Source organism: Eschscholzia californica, unplaced genomic scaffold (assembly GCF_041429995.1).
Source record: "Eschscholzia californica isolate CP2 unplaced genomic scaffold, dmEscCali1.0.p SCAF_2, whole genome shotgun sequence".
In the NCBI taxonomy this organism is placed as follows: Eukaryota; Viridiplantae; Streptophyta; class Magnoliopsida; order Ranunculales; family Papaveraceae; genus Eschscholzia; species Eschscholzia californica.
The window spans coordinates 13,407,294-13,429,036 of NW_028238309.1; the positions used below are offsets into that span (position 1 = coordinate 13,407,294).

The 21,743-nt window shown below is 37.3% G+C and overlaps 1 protein-coding gene and 1 pseudogene across 1 annotated transcript; both read right to left on the minus strand.

Annotated features, from left to right (window-relative positions):
* Positions 1 to 6,247: 6,247 nt before the first annotated feature.
* On the minus strand, positions 6,248 to 12,374 carry LOC147556358 (pentatricopeptide repeat-containing protein At3g05340 pseudogene; annotated as a pseudogene).
* A 7,345-nt stretch (positions 12,375 to 19,719) lies between these two features.
* On the minus strand, positions 19,720 to 20,073 carry LOC147556359 (glucan endo-1,3-beta-D-glucosidase-like). The gene has a single exon (XM_086658616.1). It carries the CDS (start codon positions 20,071 to 20,073, stop codon positions 19,720 to 19,722), a length of 354 nt encoding a protein of 117 aa, XP_086514742.1.
* Between the last annotated feature and the right edge of the window lie 1,670 nt (positions 20,074 to 21,743).

Genomic DNA, 21,743 nt, shown 5'->3' on the forward strand with positions numbered 1-21,743 from the left:
GACGACGAGCCGGTCACCTTCAAACAAGCTATTACCGCGGCGGAAAGAGAGAGTTGGTTGGTTGCTATGGAAGAAGAGATGGAGTCTCTTCACAAGAACCAGACATGGGAGGTTGTCCCATTGCCCGAAGGTAAGTCTGTTATTGGTTGTAAATGGGTGTACAAGAAGAAAGAGGATTCTTCCCAGATCAAGGGTACAAGGTATAAGGCAAGACTAGTGGCCAAGGGTTATGCACAGAAAGAAGGGGTCGACTACAATGAGATTTTCTCACCAGTCGTGAAACATACTTCTATTCGGGTGCTATTGAGTATTGTTGCTCATAGTGATCTTGAGCTGGAACAACTCGATGTTAAAACCGCCTTCTTGCACGGTGATTTGGAAGAAGAAATTTATATGGCTCAACCTGAGGGATACAAGGTTGAGGGCAAAGAAAATCAAGTATGTCGTTTGAGGAAATCTCTTTACGGATTGAAACAATCCCCTCGCCAATGGTACAAACGATTTGATTTTTTCATGCTAAAGCATGGTTTTCGCAGAAGTGACTATGATTGTTGTGTATACATCAAAAAGCTTCGTGAAGGTGACTTTATTTATCTCCTTTTGTATGTGGATGACATGCTTATTGCTTCTCGAAGCATGGTGGAGATAAATAAGTTGAAATCTCAACTCAGTCAAGAGTTTGAGATGAAAGACATGGGCGCTGCAAAGAAAATACTGGGAATGGAGATTAAGAGAGAGCGGTCAAGTAAGAAACTGTACTTGAATCAGAAAGGTTACATCGAACGAGTAGTTTCTCGATTCGGGATGCAGAATGCGAAGGCGGTGTCAACACCTTTGGCACCACACTTCAGGCTCTCGGGAAAACAATCTCCCACTACTACGGTGGAGAAGGATCATATGGATCGTGTACCGTATGCTAGTGCAGTTGGCAGTTTGATGTACGCTATGGTGTGTACTCGTCCGGATATTTCACAAGCAGTCAGTGTGGTTAGTAGGTTTATGGCAAACCCGGGGAAGACACATTGGGAAGCTGTGAAGTGGGTCTTGAGGTACTTAAAAGGTACTGTTGATACGGGTTTGTGCTTTGGTGGAGACACATGTCAGGTAAGCGGGTATGTTGACTCAGATTATGCTGGCGATCTAGATAGAAGACGATCTACTACTGGTTATGTATTTAGGGTACATGGTGCTCCAGTTAGTTGGCGATCGATGTTACAATCAACAGTTGCGTTATCTACTACGGAGACCGATTATATGGCTATGGCCGAGGGTGTGAAGGAAGCATTGTGGTTGTGGGGTCTTCTGGATGATCTAGGGATTAAGCAGGAGTGCGTAGATGTATGGTGTGATAGTCAAAGTGCAATCCATTTGGCGAAGAATCAGGTACACACGGATGAGAATCCCGCGGACATGTTGACTAAAGTGGTGACATGTAGCAAGTTTCAGCATTGTCTGGAATTGCTACAAATCGGCTCGTGTTAAGTTGCCCGAAAGGGCGTAATGGCGACAAGGTAAACTTTATGTGAAGGGTTGGTAGAACTACGGTAGGCTTGATCCTGTAAAAGGGTACGTAGGCAGCCATGGTCATATGGTACAGTCGGATGAAGCTAAAAGAAGCAGATATATCTTACAAGGAGTATCCTGGTGTTCGTCCAAAATTTGAAGTATATCAAATTGTGTACGAGGTGGAGAAATGTAAGAGGCGGTTTGAGGCTTGAGGCGGTTTGAGGCTTGAGGCGGTTTGAGGCTTGAGGCGGTTTGAGGCTTATGGCTATAGGCGGTTTGAGGCTTGTTTGCTATAGGCGGTTTTGAGGATTGTGGCGGTTTAAATTCAATTAAAGTTTCTAAATTGCCTGGCTTATAATATATATAAATAGGGGTTGAGTTCCACCACTAAATATCAACCAACAAACAACTCAACAACAACTCTTTCTAGAGAGAGTTAGATAGAGAGCAAGTGAGAGAGATTTTGTTCATAGTTTTGAGCGGTGTTTAATTTCTCGGTCGTCGAAGATTTAGTATAGAAGGTTAATTTCTATACGGTACCATCTTGGGACGAACTTGCGGGTTGTGTGAGTCGTCTTCATCTATCCTTCAATAAAGATTTCTTGTTCGCCCGAGGACGTAGGCTTTAGGCCGAACCTCGTTAAATTCTGTTCGCATATTTGATTTTGGCTTAGCTTTTCGATTAATCTTCATAATCGGATCAATTTCTGGGTAGGTTCGATAGCTTCCGCGACTTTTTAGTCCTAACAGTTCTCCCAATCTAATGTTCATAAACTTCTTTCCTACTCACCATAACAAACAACAAATATTATTGTGTAAAAATAACTCATAAGCTTATTGTGTTTAGTGTTCACAATTGAGGCTAATGCTTCTCTAATTTCTAAATTTTATTTTTAAACTTCATTACTTATTTAATCAAATCGAGTTGCAAATAAACAAATATTTTTTTTGTCTATGATTTTATCATTAAGTGGATTACCATTCTAACATTCTCATGTCCAGATGGTTTTACTGTTGTCTTCACACCTACGCATTAATCAATAAGTGAATAAAATATTGATCTTATCTTTTTTTTTTGTTGAAAGTAATATTGATCTTATCTAATAGAGGAATGGGAAAAAAGTGCACAATTTATAAACGGAGGGAATTAATGTACTTTGTCCATAGAGGGGTCCAGGGCAGAGAAGCACATGCAAAGCTGCAGGGACCATTACTGTACTGAACTATATTATACGTACATGTCCAGTGTAAGGTGTGGTCGAAGGGTGCGGCCCCCCGCTTCTCTACTCTAGCCTAGGTCTGCGATTCTTTAGACGTTCTACTTTTTCGCCCCATTTCTCTACTCAAGGTCTGCCGTTCTTTAGGCGTTCTATTTTTTCACTCATTTTGTCTGTAAGCGCTCCGAGCACTCTTTGATTTCTAATTTTATTTTTATTTCGAATTTTCTTCCAAATCTTATGATTTTATTTCGTATTTTTTGATAAGTTCATTCTTTCATGAAAGAGACAGAAGAAAGTTTTCACAAGACCTGCATCTCTTTTTAAAGATTGGTTTGGAAAACTCTATTTTTTATGATTTTGTTATTTAATCTAGTGTTCGAAATGTTTTTGAAGTTTTAAAACCGTTCAAAAACATTATCACCTATTTTGGGTTGATTCTGGGTGGTTTAAGAGTAATTGGTAAGTAATACTGACGTTTCTTGGATTTGGAAAAATTCGGAAGCTTCTGAACTGCTACGACCAAGAGGCTCGGACTGAAGTCCAAGGGGATAAGCAAGGCCCCGGACTGTCCAGTCCGAGACCTTCCAAACTATCTAGTTTAACAGCTCTCTGATTGGACCAATTTGGGAGTTATTTTGCGTTCTCAGACTGTCCTATTCAGGGAGCGGGGGAGGCTAGAGAGTAGTGAGTTTTCATTGACTACTGCAATCAATGACTCAATTTGTCGCCTAAAGCGAAAAGGCGGTGCACCTATAGACCCGCCCGTGGAAAAAAAAAGGTTGCGCCATCGAACACTTCAGGGGAAGTGTTAAAATGGTTTTAAACTATTAAATTTATTTAATGAATTATGTCCGAAAATATTTATCTATGGCTTTTCTTCACAAACTCCGCGAAGATTCTTCCTTTAAATTCTTCAATTCCAAGGCTAAATAAAGCTATAAAGATGATGAAGATGGGACTGTTTAAAGTCACAACTCATTTCTAATTACTACCTCTAATAATATTCTAATGCCCAAGGCAAGTAGTATGTCTTTAACTACTACATTTTGATTATATGATGACTGAGGTTAAGCTTAACCTAATATCCATTTGCCCAAACTCTATCAATTAAGTATAGAAACCGGATCCGTTTTTTGTCAATTTGGGCAACCAGACGTTGTCCAAAGCAAGATCAGGATGGACCATTGGATTTGCCTCCTCAAGCTCTTGAATTTAGACATAAAATTTGTCAAAATCCGATTTCATATGAATGAGTTATCATTGGTTTACTTGGGAAAAATATAGGTATAACTACAATGTGTAGTTTTATTATTAGTACCGTATTGGAAAAATAAGGAAAGTTCTACTTCCTTACATAGACTTTTCTTTATGTTACTAATAATAGATTGGTTGGGATGATGGGATGCTTGGCGAATGGGCGTTTAGGGCGCTTTAGGGGCGCCCGCACGCACTTTGCATCGTCGCGAGTGGAGCCTTGGATTTTACGATCATAGATTTGATCTGACCATCAGGATATTTAGCGCTCTTAAGATAGATCAGTAGATGATCTAACGGTGGGCGTTCAATGCGCGAGATCTTAATAGAGTTGTTAAGATCTGACGGTCAACATGGCACCCGAAAACCAACGGTCAAAGTTGGGAAGCATCCATTCATCTATAGGCACCCATACGAAGTGGTGTCAATACCCCTATAAATACCATGAGAATTCAGTAAACAAATCATTAATTTTTTTTAGCATTTCTGAGCATTCATTTTCAAGCATTAGAGTTTGAGGATTGTTGTTCAGAAGTTCATATTACTTACATATTACTTACAAAGTTCGTCAGACTATCATAACCGAGAGGTACCATCTTTACTTTGATAAGTAATCTGTTTTATCCTGGGAGACATACACCATTACTGTTGGTACTGATATACAGGGTGTAAATTGTCTTAAGGACAGAGGTATCCTCGACTCGAATATTTTAAATTTGATTTTTCTTTTTATAATCACTGTTGTTATCTTAATTGTTAGAAGATAACTCTTTCTCTGATTTATCAGATAGAAAGATAATTAAAATTGGGTGTACTCTGTTTTGTTAAACAGAAAGATTAAGAACTGTTCTCTTAAAAGAGAACCAGGGAAACAACATTAAGATGATATGAACATGGACAAAATGACTTGTACAGCCCAGTTACCCCTTCTTTTTTTTTTTTTTTTTTTTTGTTGAAGGCCCAGTTACCCCTTCTTGATTCAATTTCTAATTCTCTTTCATACATCAAAGTGAGTGAGTTAACAAGACACCTATATCTGTCCAAGAATTTGGCCCTATGGAAAACAATTCAATAAATCAAATCCTGAGATTCAAGATGTATCTATGCAAAATTTATAATAGCTCATTACAAGTACTACTAGTATTACATCAGATTCCGGACCGATTTTTACTGGTAATTGTAATACTGGGAATAAGAAAAATGATGCACTAATATTAGACAACAGGCAAAGGCTCTCACGAATCAACCATATGGTCTGCATAAAGGTGATGGTCATTTGGACATATAGTTGTAAAATCTTTCGCTATTCCTGAACCCTAGAACGCTTGCGACTCTTTTTGTCCCAAAGATATGCAATTTACCGAAAAGTTTTCGCCAAGAAAAGAAATACTTTTCAAATCGCCTACAATAATCCATCTTGAAAGTTTAGCTCTAATGCCCATTTGACAGTTCCAAGTGTTGTTTTTACATCAGTTTCTTTTATCGACCGATCTCGCTGGTAAGGTATGAGTTTAACTTAAAATCAAACATATACCACCGTTTATTTGTAGTAAACTTTATTTTCGTATACCTTTTAATGGAGTACGGTTAGGTGGTCTGACGGAGCGACGGAATCAACATTGATCCTGTCAACAACGGTTATATGAATCCTGAAGACACATTCAATTTGACAAATATATTGCTCAAGATATAGCTGAATCTCAGCCAAACTTCATGAGAGCCAACCCGAAGTCTCTAATAGAAAGTACATTAGTTCTTACCCACATCTATGAATATTAAACTTCGATCCACAAATGCTTATTGCCATCTTTTATTTAATTTAGCATAAGTGAGTCTACTTAAAATAAAAATAAATTATCACATACCTTCCGTCTTGTCATATTCTTTCAAATTTACGAAAATTGTAAGCTAGATTCAAACCCTCAGAAACGAGATTTGATTCTAAATTCAAATGGTTGGGCACTCAATTCCTGTTTAATCCATAAAGACAACGGATCGGAAACCTTTTTTTGGTTTACCCATGGAAGTTGGAAGTTGGAACTTGAACTTCTTTCGTACTTCATTTATGCTTACCAAAAATTCGTCTTTTCTCTTTCACCGAAATTTGCAATGGAGATATTCTACAGTTAGAACACTAGTGACTCTGAAGTTGTTTCTGGATTTTCTCTTTCTCTTCGGTCCAAATTACATGTGTCTACAAGTGCAATCTCTTTCTAGTTTCTATTATCTAATATGTTCCACCGAAAGTTGAAATACGGTTTTGTTTCTGAATTCAAATTGTTGAATACTCAAACTCGGTTTCTTGATATAGATCATAGATCAAAGACCTTTTGTTTGGCATGTAACCTTCGTCTTTCATTGGTTTAAACAACTCAACCAATATCTCATAGATTAACTCTGTTTGTTTGTGGGTTCTGTCATCGACAACAAAACTATAACTTTTCTGTCAATTTCAATCCAACTTAATCCTGTGCCCTTCCTTCATACCCATGTCCTTCATTTTCTCTTTATTAGCCATCAAAATATATGGAGTTGGGCTCTCTGGTGCTGCTAAAGCAAATTATCTGCAGCATAACTACCAATATTTGAATCCCCATGAACGCTACAAGCACCAAGCAGAGCTTGCCAAACTAAAGCACCGGGCTTCAAGGGTAAGCCCTTGATGAAGTTTTTAGCTTCGTTCAAGTAGCCTGCTCGTCCCAGCATGTCAACCACATATGCATAATGCTCCATTCTTGGACTAATTCCGTGCAATTTTAGATATAGATTCCCAGAACTCCATGCCCTTTTGGATTGACCCGATGTGGCTACAAGCATGAAGTAATGATAAAAATGTTACATCGGTTGGTTTTAGACCTTCTAAACTCATCTTTTCAAACAATTGAAGTGCTTCAAACCCTAAACCGTGACGTGCAAAAGCTGCAATCATAGAGTTCCAAGAGACTGAATTCCTTTATAACATCTGATTGAATACATTGATGGAGTCCCTCAAGTCACCACATTTCGAGTACATATTAACAAGGCCATTGCTCACAAAAAGATTGGACAAAAACCTTTTCTTTATAGCTAAAGCGTGAATCTGCTTCCCGAGATATAAAGATGTATCTGTACCAAAAACACCAAGAACAGCCGAAAGCATATTTGGATCAATATCAACTCCAGCTTTCATCATTTTCATAAAAATTTGTGTAGCTTCGTCTTCTAAACCATTTTGAGCAAAACCCACAAGAATTACAGTCATTGAGATCATTGAGATCTCATCGAGTTCCTCAGCCGAATCAAATATAAGACAGACCTCTTCGACAAAACCACATTTAGAGTACATGTCCATCAGTGCACTTTCAATGCATGTATCCGATTCAAGTCCTAACCCCACTACGAGCCCATGAATCTGTCTACCTTCTTTTGACGCTCGTAAACCAGAACAAGCCATTAACACACTCGAGTACGTCAAAGAATTAGGATCCTTAAGTCCATTACGCATCTCAAAGAACAACCTTAAACTCTCTTCGAAAAACTGACTTTGGGTGAGACCCGAAACAACAGCTGTCCAAGTAATTACATTTTGTTAGAGTATAAAGATCGAGTGGTATATTCCTTGGATATCCCAATGGACAAAAAGGTTATCGTGTTTACGATATCTCCACACGACGAATTTTTGTCTCTAGAGACGTCACGTTCGTTGAAAACAAATTTCCAATGTCTTCCTCCTACTCTTCGGCTACACCGAACCACTCCGATCCGGAACCATTCCTCTCCATCGAAGATGATGACACCTTCAATTTTCCATCGACCGGCAAGACCTCCACTGTTTCGGCATCAAACAGCAGCACCATCACCGATGGAGCTTCTGTTCCTGACGTCCAGCAGATTACCGATGGAGCTGCTGTTCGGCAGATTACCGATTCAGGGGTGCCTTCAGACACCCCTGCTGGACCGGGTTCTGTTCCCGGCCCGTTACAACCGGCACCATCACCCGAGGTGCCTTCAGCAGCTGCTAGTGACACTCCCCAATCAGGAGCGTCTCCAGCAGCCATGGACAGTCCTGTACCCGACGTCCCCTCGACGGTCCCACTACCGCCCGAGGCTAATTCCGACCAGATGGTTGAGATTTCCGGCCGTCCAACACGATCTCGCCGACCACCGTCCCACTTGAATGATTATGTGTGTTCTAACACAAGTTCCGTCAAGTACCCACTTGAAAACTACTTCTCCATCAATTCATTTTCCACATCTCATCAACAATTCCTCTCCTCTATATTGACTACTACCGAGCCTAGCTCCTTCACTCAAGCAATGAAATCGTCTCATTGGAAGGAGGCTGTGGCCAAAGAAATCTCCGCTTTGGAAGAAAACAAGACATGGTCCATCACTGATCTTCCACCCGGCAAGCGACCTATTGGTTGCAAATGGGTATACAAAATTAAATTCAATTCCGATGGTTCCATCGAACGCTATAAAGCTCGTCTAGTAGCTAAAGGTTACACCCAAATCGAGGGACTCGACTATAACGACACTTTTGCCCCAGTCGCAAAACTCGTTACTGTCCGTGTTCTCCTATCTATTGCCGCCGTTAAAGGCGGGTCTCTCCACCAGTTGGATGTTAATAACGCCTTTCTCCAGGGCGATCTCCATGAAGAAGTCTACATGAAACTCCCTCCCGGGTTTTCATCTCAGGGGGAGTCTAAAGTATGTCGTCTTCATAAATCCTTATACGGTCTTAAACAGGCCTCCCGTCAATGGTTTTCAAAATTCTCCTCCGTTCTTATTGAGCGAGGTTTTTCACAGTCTAAAAGCGACTATTCTCTCTTCACTTTCCGTTCGCACTCCACTCAAATCTTTGTTCTCGTCTACGTAGACGACATAATCATCACTGGAAATAATGATAATGCTATTTCCAAGCTAAAATTATTTCTTAACAAATCTTTTTCACTAAAAGATTTAGGTCGTCTACAGTACTTCCTCGGTATCGAAGTATCTCGCTCATCGCAAGGCATTTTCCTATGTCAACGGAAATATGCTCTTGACATTCTAAAAGATTCTGGCTTAACTACGGCATGTCCCTCTGAATTTCCTATGGATCAAAAGCTCCGTCTTAGTCCTACCGACGGTATTCCTTTAAAGGATCCGTCGGTCTACCGCCGACTCATTGGCCGATTACTATATCTAACGGTCACACGACCAGACATCACCTTCGCAGTATATAATCTTAGTCAATTCATGCAGACACCTAGTCAAGTACACTTAGACGCTGCTCACCGCGTTCTACGATACTTGAAAGGCACCCTTGATAAAGGAGTCTTCTTATCAGCAAAAAGCTCTCTTCATATCACAGGATACTGTGACTCAGATTGGGCAGGTTTCCCTTCAACCCGTAGATCAACTACTGGATATTTTACAATGATGGGTGATAGTCCACTCTCTTGGAAATCAAAGAAACAACCAACGGTTGCAAAATCATTTGCAGAAGCAGAATATCGAGCTTTGGCCATTCTCACTTGTGAACTACAATGGCTCAAGTATTTATTACTTGATTTTGGAATTGATCACACAGACCCGATGACAGTTTACTGTGACAATCGGGCTGCACTCTATATCGCTGATAACCCCGTATTCCACGAACGTACGAAACATATTGAAATTGATTGCCACATCGCTCGTGAGAAGATTAAAGACAACGTCATTGCCACTCGCTTCATCACTTCAGACAACCAGTTAGCGGATATCTTCACCAAACCACTTGGAGCAGAACCGTTCAAGAACATTATTGGCAAGTTAGGTGTTACTTCCATTCCCGCTCTAACTTGAGGGGGAGTGTTAGAAGGTCCACTCCACTCGGCTAAACCGAGTGGATTAGGTCCACTTAATTATAGTAATCCTAGTAGGATTAGGATTCCTATTACTACCAAGATTGATGTAGTTTAGATAAACACATACTTAGATATAGTTTTATATTTCTTAAACACTTCTTGTAAACCTATATAAAGGATTAGATCCATAATGTAATATCATGTTATTGTGAATAAAGAAAAGGTATTTACCTATCTCTCTCTCTCTCACGATTAACACTTTGCTATCATCATCTTTTGGTTCCAACCGAGAAGACTAGGATCAACTCTCGGGATTCAACCGAGTTCTCTAACCTTCTCTCGGTCTCACCCGACTATCTTCATCATCACCCTCTCGGTTTCACCCGAGAGGTCCTGCTGTCCCTCTCGGTTCCACCGAGGGATCAATCTCTCTTCATCTTCCTCGGCTTCATCCGAGTCAATCATCAAGAGGTACGTACCTCTTCACATGGATATCCCTTGGATACCCGAATCACTCTATAAATAGAAGTGACCTCTATGTATTTTATATTGAATTGAGTTGCATTGAGTCTTCGAGTCTGTAACCAATCAATCCCACGATTGTGGAGATAATATAATCCAGCCATTCATGGCTTTCTCCGTGGATGTAGGTCGTGATCCTCCGACCGAACCACGTAAACCATTGTGTTATTTATTTAGTTCGTATCTTCAACTTTGTTGCCTTCATGCAATTGATTCGGGTATCTTATTTTCCTAGGACTCTATCTAGGATAAGTATAAATAATATCTTCGTATATCTTGGATGGTTGATACGGATATCTACGGATCTCGATTCATCTCGATCTTTATACTCTAACACATTTCTTTCAAACATCTCATCAAACACCCTCTTTCCAGAATTTGAACATCCACATTTGAAATAAGATGTTATCAAGGCATTTCTGACTGAAATTTCTATTTCATGCCCATTAAGAAATACTAAAGAGTGAATCATCTTGCATAGATAAAGCATATCAATTTTATCACAAACAGATAACATAGTAGTTAATGTGGCCCGATCGAATTGAATAAAACTCGAATCATGCATTTCCTTAAAGAGCTCAAATCCCTTTTTCACTTCTCCGGTTCTTAAGAAACCAGATATCAATGAATTCCAAGAAACTGTATCTCTCATGGGCATTTTATCATACACTTTAGCAGCTTCAAATAGTTCCCCGCATTTTGAATACATTGAAACCAGAGAATTCCATACAACAAGGATGTTTCGTGAATTAGATTGAAACATGGGGTCGAAAAAATCAGAGTTCTTGATAATGGAGGCGTGAACGGAAGATCCAAGACGAAAGTTCCTTTCTCTTCCACATTAAGGAAAGAAGGAGACTTGTATCTGCGTGGTTGAAACTTGAAAGGTATATGGAAACCTCTTATCTCTAAAATGGGTTATAAGGTATAAATAACATTGTTGGGCTTTAGGCCATAGTTTAGTTGGGCCATAGGCCCGTTCTTTGTAAGAGTTTGAATTTGGCAACTTTGTGTTTATCACATCTTTGATGTATCAATGTAATGACAATGTAATGACTTTCATAGATCGTAGTCAGGAATGGAATTAGGATATGAACTTAAGTGGGGCCGACATACAAGGAGAACTTGATTTTTTTTCCACTAGTTAAGGCGATATTTTATTTGTTTCACATTTGTTATTTTCACTAAGAACGTAAGATAATGTTTTTAGATGATAATTGCACCACTAATCATATTTTTCTATCGCTGGGCACCGAATGTGATCCTGAACTCTTAGGATGATGATATATGCAAAAAATAGAAATTTTCATGCAAAGTGTCAAAGTGACGGTTTAAAAGATTCGTTCTTTAGATCATTAATCAAATTATTACAAAATTAAAGCAATATGCAATGATATACGAGCCGTAGTATAAAATCGTGTTTACGAAAAAATAACTTACCGAATATAAGTGGTTGAAACTCCTATTTAATAGCAATAATTGATGAGTAGTTGAGATTTTATAAGATTTTTATGCACAAGTTTAGCATCCGATAAAACATTTCATTGTGGTATCCAATTTCCTCGAGTATGTTTCGGTACTTGAATGCTAGATTGATTTTAGGGACTTATCATGTATTCTTCAAAAATAAGGACCTATTATGGAGAAATTTCAACATACATTGCACTTTAACATTAAACTACTCTCAAAAGTGGGGAGGGGCCATGGCCCTTTTTGCTAAAGCCTAGTTCCGTCCCTGATCGTAGTCAATTTCCAAAAAAAAAATGGAGGAGACGAATCTGTTTATTACCCATTTTACTTCATCCATGAAAAAACAGTTGGATACCGTTAAACAACTAAGAGAAGAGATGATCCAACGGCATTCTAACTTATAAGTTGAGTTTTCAAATTATTATGGCAGATTAGGACGGGTTTGGGTGGAAAAAACGTCTGTTTCCTTTTTGTTTCTCTCTAACCTCCCAAACAACTTCTCTTTACCTTGGCAAAGACGACTATCCAAAAAGATTCCGATCTTCTTATTCTTCATCCTCTCCTTCCACGGCAGCCCACCACTTCCTTCCATTACCATCATTTCTCTCTCTTTCCCTCTTATCCCTCTCCCTCTTTCTTCTTATCTCTACCTTTTTGGGCCAAAGGGAGTATCCCTTCGTCCGAAGCTCTATTTGTCTTAGGATCCCCCAAACCAGAACATATTCTAAAATTTGGGGCAAGGCCGGCTAGGGGTTGGATTTTGGTCTGTGGCCTAGATCCGTCCACGGACGCCCGAGTCCGCCAGGGTCCGTGAACGTCTGGTAACCGGCTCGAACAAAACTCGACCGTCGGGGAAGGGTTAAGTGGACGGAGGCGGGCATCAACCCTTACCCGGCAGTCTGCCCACGTCTGCCCGACCGAAAGACCGCCCGTTAGTCCGAATAAATTCTGTTCCTTAGATTAACTAAGGTTTTAATATGAACGGTTAGATTAATCCAAGGGTAACCATATATAAACATGTATTTAAACTTCTAACCATATACAACCCATTCTAATCTACCGAACCTCTCTCTGTTGCCTCTTTTTGTTTCCTCCCCAGTTCTTCTTCTTCTTCAGTTCCTAAAGTCTAATCAGTCGAAGATCTTCAGTTCCTAAAGCCTAAACATCTCATTATAATTGACCGACCGAATCTCTTAATCGGAGATCTTCACGAACTTGCTCTCTTCGAGATTTCGATCCCGTTTATCTTTGAATCTCTGTATCTTTTTATTCTTCTTAGTCTATTACTTTTCTTTTATTATTATTTTCATTTCCATCTTTTTCGATTATTTGATAATGTGAAAAATTTCTTTGTTTTTTTGTCTACTCTGTATCTGAAAATAACCTTCATCTTCACGAACTCTAATCTTCAACACGTTGTAAGTATCCTCTGTTTCTCTTCTTCTTCGATTTATTTTTGTTTTTTTTTTCATCTTCTTTTCGATTTCTTGCCTATGTTCTGATGTTTTTTTTTTTATCTTCTTCTTTGGTTTCTTGTCTATGTGTTGCTGCAGTGTTCTCCTTGTTGCTGCTACTCCATGTTGCTACTCAATGCTGTTATTTGATGATGTTGGACTTTATCTTTTCTTGTGTGGAATTATGGATATGGAACAATATCAATATGTAATCTTTTGTTTTTGTCAAATAGAGATCCAACTTCAGATTTGGATCTTCATGACTTCATTCTTATAGTTTAAAGTGAAGAAGAATTTTTCATACATTAATCAATTTTTGTTCTGTTTTGGGCTTTATACACGGTCACGTCCGATCGATGTCCGACAAGTCTGGCAAAAAAAACGGTCATGGACGAGCTTTTCACCAAGTAATTTCCGTTTAGTCCGACCGTTTAGTCCCATTGTCCGAGCAGTCAATGGTAGCATGTGTCCGATCCGTCCGAACCGGGAGAGTAGTTGTCCGCGGACTGCCCGTCCGGTCCGATTCCCACCCCTAGGGTCGGCCCAAGTAATTGGAAGGTCTGAAGCAAAGAAAATTTTGAAGCCCTTTTTACAATATCTAAAAGAAAATGTTTGCCGTAACAAATAAATTAGTATCAAAAACATAACTAAATAGCATAAACCTAAACTATATACTATATAAGGAGATCCAACAAACATATAGAGATGAGCCAAATATTTTGAGAATATTCTTCTTGTCATTTTTAGATGCAAAATTACTAATAATGCGTTTATAGTTCAACTCTTCCATCATATCTTGTTCAATTGATAACATAGCTAGCCCGTCTAATTACCAACTAACTATATTACATTATGACTATAATACGTATTTATTGCATCGAAGAAAAAAGATTTATGTAAATAAATTTTAAAACATACCTTTTATGGAGTAAAGGAGATCCTAATATAATTTTTGTTTGTTAAAATTTAATTTTAAAAAAGTAATATAATCAACACTTATTCTTCAATAATATAATATAAATTTATTCTTTTTAAAGACACATGACATCAAATATAATAAATTCATGAAGTGAAAAAAATAAAATAAAACAATCATAAAAATGTAGGGGGAAAAGAGAAAAATGTTGCTTGTTGGTTGAGTTTAGAGAGAATTGTTAGAGATTTTGGATTGCCACAATGCACAAGAGAGTACATAAAAGTATATAGCAATAGAAGCAAAATTTTACAGATAGAGTAAGAACACGAATTAGGGTTCAAAAAGATTTTAAGTTGTAAGAAATAGAAAGTTATACCATGTTAAACTAGATTTTTTTATTGTTTGTTGTGGGCCCTACAGTTGAGTTGTTATTAAATTTCTTCCGAAAAGGTCCAGTAACAAAACTGATGCACGATTTTTTAGGGTTTAGAAAGGTTTTAACGGCTTTTGTTTAAATTGGGTTTTTGTTTTCAGTTTTTATAAGGGTGCCTTTAATTAATTGGATCTTTGGGGCCCCAAGCAGCCAAAGCGGCTGCTTTGGGTCTGGGCCACCCCTGTTTGGGGGATTCTCTCAAACTAGTGCATTTTGGTTTGGAGGATCCCAAACAAAATTGGTGTTTTGACGAAAGTGGTCATTCGTATAACCACAACAGTTTAGACATAGACTAGAAGAGAGAGGGGAAGAGGAGAGAGAGAATAAGATAGAGAGAGATGATGGTGGTGGTAATCGGTGGTAGGAGAGAGGAGTACAGGAAAATCTCAAAAGAAAGGGTCGTTGGTGGTAGCAATCCGTCATTTGCCCCTGCCAACGTAAAAAGGAGAAGTGGTTGTCGGAATTTGGGGCAAACAATTTTTTTTTCACTCTAACAATTTTGAAAGCTTCAAAATCATATATTGTTCCCCAAAACTTCTACCAATTCAAGGGTTTTTCAAGTCTTAAACTTTCACTTCAGATTTTAGTTTAAGATCATCTCTAATGAATGACTCAGTTTGAAAATTTTAAGTGCAACCTAGGATTTTTGGAGATAGAAAATTGTCTCCAATGCATAATTTCATTTTTGCCCTAGTTTATGACCAACTAGCAGATTTGGCCCCCATAGGTGTCTGGTTTTCTTATTCGGCCCCCATAAATGTATGGGTTTTTTGTTTGGCCACCAAAATTTGTCTACTCTTCCAGTTTTAGACTTATGACATTTCTATAATTAAAATTCTTCTATTAATTATCCAACTCATACTTATTTCTTATCCATCTGTTTCCTCCACCTCATCCTCTTATCTCCTCCACCTCATCTTCGTCTACCCAAGGTGGGCGCTGGAAAAAAAGTCATCGACCGACCACTTTTTCCCGATGATTTTTTTTTTACTTCTTCCACAAAGTCCATCATTATCTCCTTCATTCTATCTCTATCTTCCATTTTCCATCTCTCTCCTTCTCCCTTCCTTTCTACCTCCCTTTTTCTCTTGATCCGGCGAACCCTTCGCCGAATCTTCATCTGGATCTAAGACGAAGAGGGAACCTCTTGGTCTAGAAATACTAGACGAACAGGACCTTCTTCGTCTGAGATCTTGATATAGAGGGGTGGATATTGGGAAACCCCCTTATAAGCGTTAGACTGACAAGTCTGTTCAGATAGTTTTTCTAAATTCTGATGCTTTTTCTCCTTTTGACAAATTTCATACCTTAATATTCTCATATTGATCTTTGAAACCCGCCTACTTAAGATGAGTATCGTGTCAAAGAAGATAATCTACCTTCAAATGATGGATGCCCAATGCTTGTTGATCTCGATAAATATTTTTTGACCGAAGATATTTTTCAAACTCGAGAGGAGTTAATCGCATGGACTAAAAAATGGGAGAAGGCATAAGTTTGTAATTTTGGTCGACAAATCAGATAATAGGAATGGTGGAGAGAAACCCCGATAATTTTTACCCGAGAAATACCTTGGGTCTTAGATAGTTCATGCAAGGGTTTAGTTTGTGCACGGACGGATCCAGAATTTTCAAGTACTGGGTGCAAAATTATATACCGAAATAATTTTTTTTTCAAACACAATAACTAGAAAAATACTTGATGATGCACAAAATGTCCAGACGTTGACTGGCGTCAAGAATTCAAGAATAGACCAGAAGCCCAACGGGTCAACCCGGCTTAAGGCAACAGGACTACTGGACCTTCAATGCTCTGCCACCTACGCCCAGAACTGGGAGGTCGGGCAGGATCAGCTAAGGGGTTCCACCCTTGTTTTGCCCACAACACAGTCAGGTCAGTCATGAGATTCTATAAAGAAGTAAGGGGGTCCACGTAAGCAAGCCTGATGTCTTACGCCCTAAACTGAGAAGGCAAAAGCGCGCCGCACACCTATCGACTTAATTCTGATATCTTCCTAAAGATCTTAGTTGGTCAAAGATCTTAAGTGTTTAAGCAAGCTTAGACTTCAAGAGTCTCAAAAGAGAGAACATCTCCTAGAAGATTTATCACCTCGGCAGGATATCTACGAAGTGTCCTTGAACATAGGAACTTCTATTTATCTTAGATACGAGATAAACCCAAAAGAGAAACTTCCCTAAACGGTGGATCAAAACTGCCTCATCTACGCCGTCTATCACACTCGGTCCAATTCAGCCTATAAAAGGGCCCCCATCATCTTTCATAAGACACCATCACTTACCCTGAGTAATATAATAACATCCCCCAAAAGGTTCAATCAATATTCAATCTTTTACTGCAAAGAGCAATTTGACTGTCTTAAGCGTCAGGGCGATTTTCGAACCCTTTGCAGGTTTCCCCCTAGGTTGCTAAGGAGCGGGAGCGAGAAGAAGAAGGAATCTCAATCAACCAGAGGGAATATCCTTTTCATAACGGACGTTGTCATGCATCAAGTTCCTATTTCTTGACTGATTAACGGAAAGCCATTTTTTAACATCAGCAATACTTATAATCATTAAGTATATTAATAAATCAACGATTACAAACGCAATTGACCTCTACGAGAGATCATGTTTTAAGATGTTCGCATAATCAACTTGTCATTATAGAGTTTAGAAAGTTGAATTGAATCTTATAAGGTTTAGGTAGTTGAATTGAGTGATTTCGAAACATAAAAAAAAAAAAAAGATATACTGTGAATGTTTATTAAGGGAGTTGAACCCTTGAGCTCAAGCTACCTCCACCTTAATAACCCACACCACTAACACTAAGTTAGGGCGTTAGCTAATGTTAGGTTTTCACATGATTAGATATATTGTTTTTAAATAGCCGCTACTATTTATTGATCAAGGGGGTGCAGCCGCACACCCTCGCACACCCTTGGACCCCCCTGAGTTTGTGGATATACATACGATCCTGTAGTCAAGCGTAAGACCTATATTTATGTATATATATAGTCCCATGACAAAAGAACACCTTATTCTTCCACCATTACCTAAAAATATTGGTTCCATCCAGAGCTTTGTCATTTGTTTTGGATTTAATCATTCGACTAATTAACACAAAGTTGTTACAGTCACTTATACAAATAAAAGAAGTATGTTTCATAAACCAACACAACATAGCTCGACCCTAGTATACACTCTAGGTGATGATAAAGTATGGAGAAATGTAGGAGAAACACCTTCTTCAATTTATTGCACAGCTGTAGCAGATGGTGTTATCTTTTCAAAAGGGGTAATTTCTATATAGGTCAAAATAATATTGAAAATAAGTGAAAAAAAACATAAAACATTTGAAAATTATTATTTAGGTCAAAAAGTGTGCAAGTACTAAAATACCATTTTTTGTCATTTTGTGTAACTAAATTCTTTTATTTTTATTTAAACTTTAAATCGATATAACTTTTGTTTGAGATGTCGGATTTCTACAAAATTATATATTTAGAATTGACTTTTCATTAGCTTTCTAACAAGATCCACTTTCAATACCTTTTTTCAAAAAAAAAAACTCAGAAAAAACGACGTTTTTTTTCCTTTACGTTTTTCTGCAAACGTGTTTGCAACAATCTGTTACAAACGTGTTTGCGACAATCTGTTATGCAAACGTGTTTGCATAAGTTTTAGTGGAGAGAGAGGAACTCTTGATGTTGTATAGTAATTGAGAGATGAAATGAGGAAACTAAGAAGTTCTATAGATCTTTGATATAACTTAAGATTACATAATGGTAGAGATAATACATAATCTTCGTGGTACCTTCAAAAAAAAACCATATAGCGTTCGTCATAACCGAGAAACTTCCATCTCGAAAGAAAAATAATTACCCATCCAAAAGCGAATAAACCTTACTTAGCCACTGCCTTTACTTTTAAGCTGTATCGTTGTGTTTTGGCGGCTTCTCTTGTCATGTCCAATCTTCAAACTCAAAGCCAGTGGCGTTGGTAAATTGAGTTAGGCTTCAAGTACCACCAAAGATCAAGCTAGCTTGAAGTCTCCGAAAACAAACCCAATGATTTTTCTAATCCAGAAATGCTTATTTCTGCAGTCAATTTCAGGTTAATTAGGAGTGTTAACTTGAGAAGAATCATCAAGGCAGAGAATTTATGCTTACAAAGGGAACAAATCGTACTAAGTTTTTGCCCTAACTGGATTTTAAAATTTGAGAAGTAAAAAATGGAAGCTCAAATTCGCCTTTATTCAGACAATACAAGTGTTTCTCTCTCTCTATCTCCTTGCATGGCTGCATCAATGGTTGCCAAAATGAAGAAAGAAAAGGGTTACCACAAATGTGTCTATCTTTTTTTTGAATTGTTCAGCGTGTGTCTCGAACCCTTGACCTCTAAGGTAGAAGATTATACCTATTCTATCTTTCCAACACAACCAATTGAATTTATTTCGAAAGAGTTTTGAGCTCATAATGTCGCATACAAATACAAAAGCATTTAGTATTATCAAGTGGGTCTCAGTATAATCAGTACTTATGCCTCCTGAGAAGCGAGAAGCTTTCTAACTCGGTTTCCAATTGCATTTGTTTCTACTTTCTAGTAATATTTGTTGTGCCTTCTAGTAATATATTATGAACTTATCATGAACTAGTAGTCATTTAGTCCGATAGGAGTACACCGCCGAAGATTATGAACCTATCATGAACTACTCGGCATTCTCAACAATCAAGCAACCAACTAGCTAGCCATAACTCTAACAAGAACAAGATCAACAGACTAAATCTTTTAAGTGCATAAAGACTAGTATATCATATATATTCTAGGATTGAGAACTGAAAAAAGAGAAGTTCATTGCGATATTTTCATTTAGTAACTTCAGAAATTATATATGTATCAACGTTTCAAGAACTGAAACTCTATTCAATAACTTAAAAGTAAAACTGTAAGAACCAGATATCATTCAAATAACCATACCATTGTCAAGTATCACAAACAAAAAAAATAATGGCGAGATCACCAGCAACATCTTTCTGCATCACCATATCCATGCCCATCTTCTTGCTAACCTCTACTATGAACTCACCACAACAAATTCGTCATAGAATTTCCATTATCAAATCCTTTCAAGCTTCTTATCTTGTCCAAAGCTCCATTTTTATCATATAATCCTTCCAATCTTTCATGGCATAAAGAAATTCTTTCCACCCTTCTCCAACTCCTTCTCTTGCCAATGTCGGAACCGTCCAATTCACCAATTCTCTAGCAAAGTTAAGATCAGAAAACAGGATTTTAGTGATGGGCAGTAATGGCAACATTTGGATTCCTAATATGCACTCCATCCATTCAGCTGGAGCAAACCAAAGTCCACTATCTCTTTTGTTATTCCATAAAACACCCACTATTCTATTCTCTTTACTGAAATCATTTTCATAAAAAATTTCATTTTCTGTCACATGCCACCATGTCTGTGTTGATAGAATCTCCATTGCTGCTAATGAGATGTGTCTATCTTCAAATTACCATCCAAGATACCTCGCCATGATTTATAATAGATTTATAATAGAAAGAGATCTTTCACTTCAAGTCTAAAAATCCTAATTAGGTTTTCAGATTTGATCATCATAGCCTCATTGATATAACAAAAGAAAGAGAGAAAGAAAGAAGGATTATTATTATCATCATCATCATCAACAACAACAAGAACAACAGCATCGACAAGTTTAGATAGAGAAAGAGAGAGAGAGAGAGAAAAAAAAAAGAGTATTTTTTGTTGAAAGCGAGAGAGGGGAGGGGTTGTTTCGTTTAAAAATGGAAGAGAAATCATCGGCTCTGGTTCTCAAATATAGAAAACCATGGAGATCACCGGAGAGGGGCAACAACCCTCGGAAAAACACCCACATCTCTCCGGTGTTTAAGAGAAATTTCGCCATAGAACTACACTGATTCAGCAACAATGAAGAAGAACAATGAGAAAAACCTAAAAAAGATTTGAGATTTTTTGGGAGAGAAAATTAATTTTAGTAAGAGGGTATTCTGGGAACAAAAAGAATTAGAAATGACCCGATTAGTAATTTCTCGTATTATTTCAAACTCAATGTACCACTAACCATAATATTTTGGTAACTTTTACTTAATAGGAAAATATCTAAGTGTTTTTAGTTATTAAGATAATTTTGTAAACCTAAATAGTCATTTTCTCTTTTCCAAAATTGTTGAAAGATATATTGTTTCGATTCAACATATGAGAAGTTTGAAAGTATTCCACTGCCATTTATTTGGAAAAGTAAATGTAACATTCGACTTCGAAGGCTTAGAGGATACTTATTTGTTTTTGTTTTAAACGATACCAAATCACAATTCAACTAACCTAAAAGAACTAATAAAAAAACCTTATTATAAAAGAAGTTTGTAATTTGGTTTTTATTTAAAAAAATTATTAAGAAAAAGTTAGTTATTATCTATGTGGATTTTTTTTAACTGGACTCTAAAGGGTGGTGGGCATCTATGTGAATTATTATCAGTATCTTAATTAACTATATTTTAGTAAATTTTTGTAATAAGTTTTATTTAAGAAATTACATAAATAAAATTTTCTTAATAAATATATTTTATAATTTTTATATCTTCCATCAATGATGAAAGTTTTCATTTATTAAATAACGAAATTAGTTTATCGATACCTTCAATGGAACTACATTTTAATTTATTCATTAATTAAGTTTAGTAATAAACTTTTTTTAGTCTATTAAATTGTTTTTAATAAACTTTTTTGTTTATAACAAAGTTATATAAAAATTTTATTTACAAACTTTCTTTAAGTAATATTGATAGTTTGTATATACATTCTCATTGGGTTTAATGTTATAAATATATTTTCATACTGCAAAGTTTTAAATAAATATATTTTCTATATTCAATAAAATTTATTACTAAAAGAAAAATTTATTAAAATCACTTTTAAGAAGCTACGTTTGAGAAGGCAGAAGGAAGTAAATTATAAGATGTCTATATTTGAAAATAACAACATGAAGTTATTATGAGTAGCATCAGAGGCATTCCTGATTGGCACTAGAACAGTAAAAGTTCCATGAGTTAATTCGATATCAACTCTTCCTAATTTAAATAGATCAAAAATGTTTATTGATAAACTTAACTT

Coding starts and splice junctions, on each gene's coding strand:
- LOC147556359 (XM_086658616.1), bottom strand. CDS start 20,073: ATGGAGATTCTATCAACACAGACATGGTGGCATGTGACAGAAAATGAA.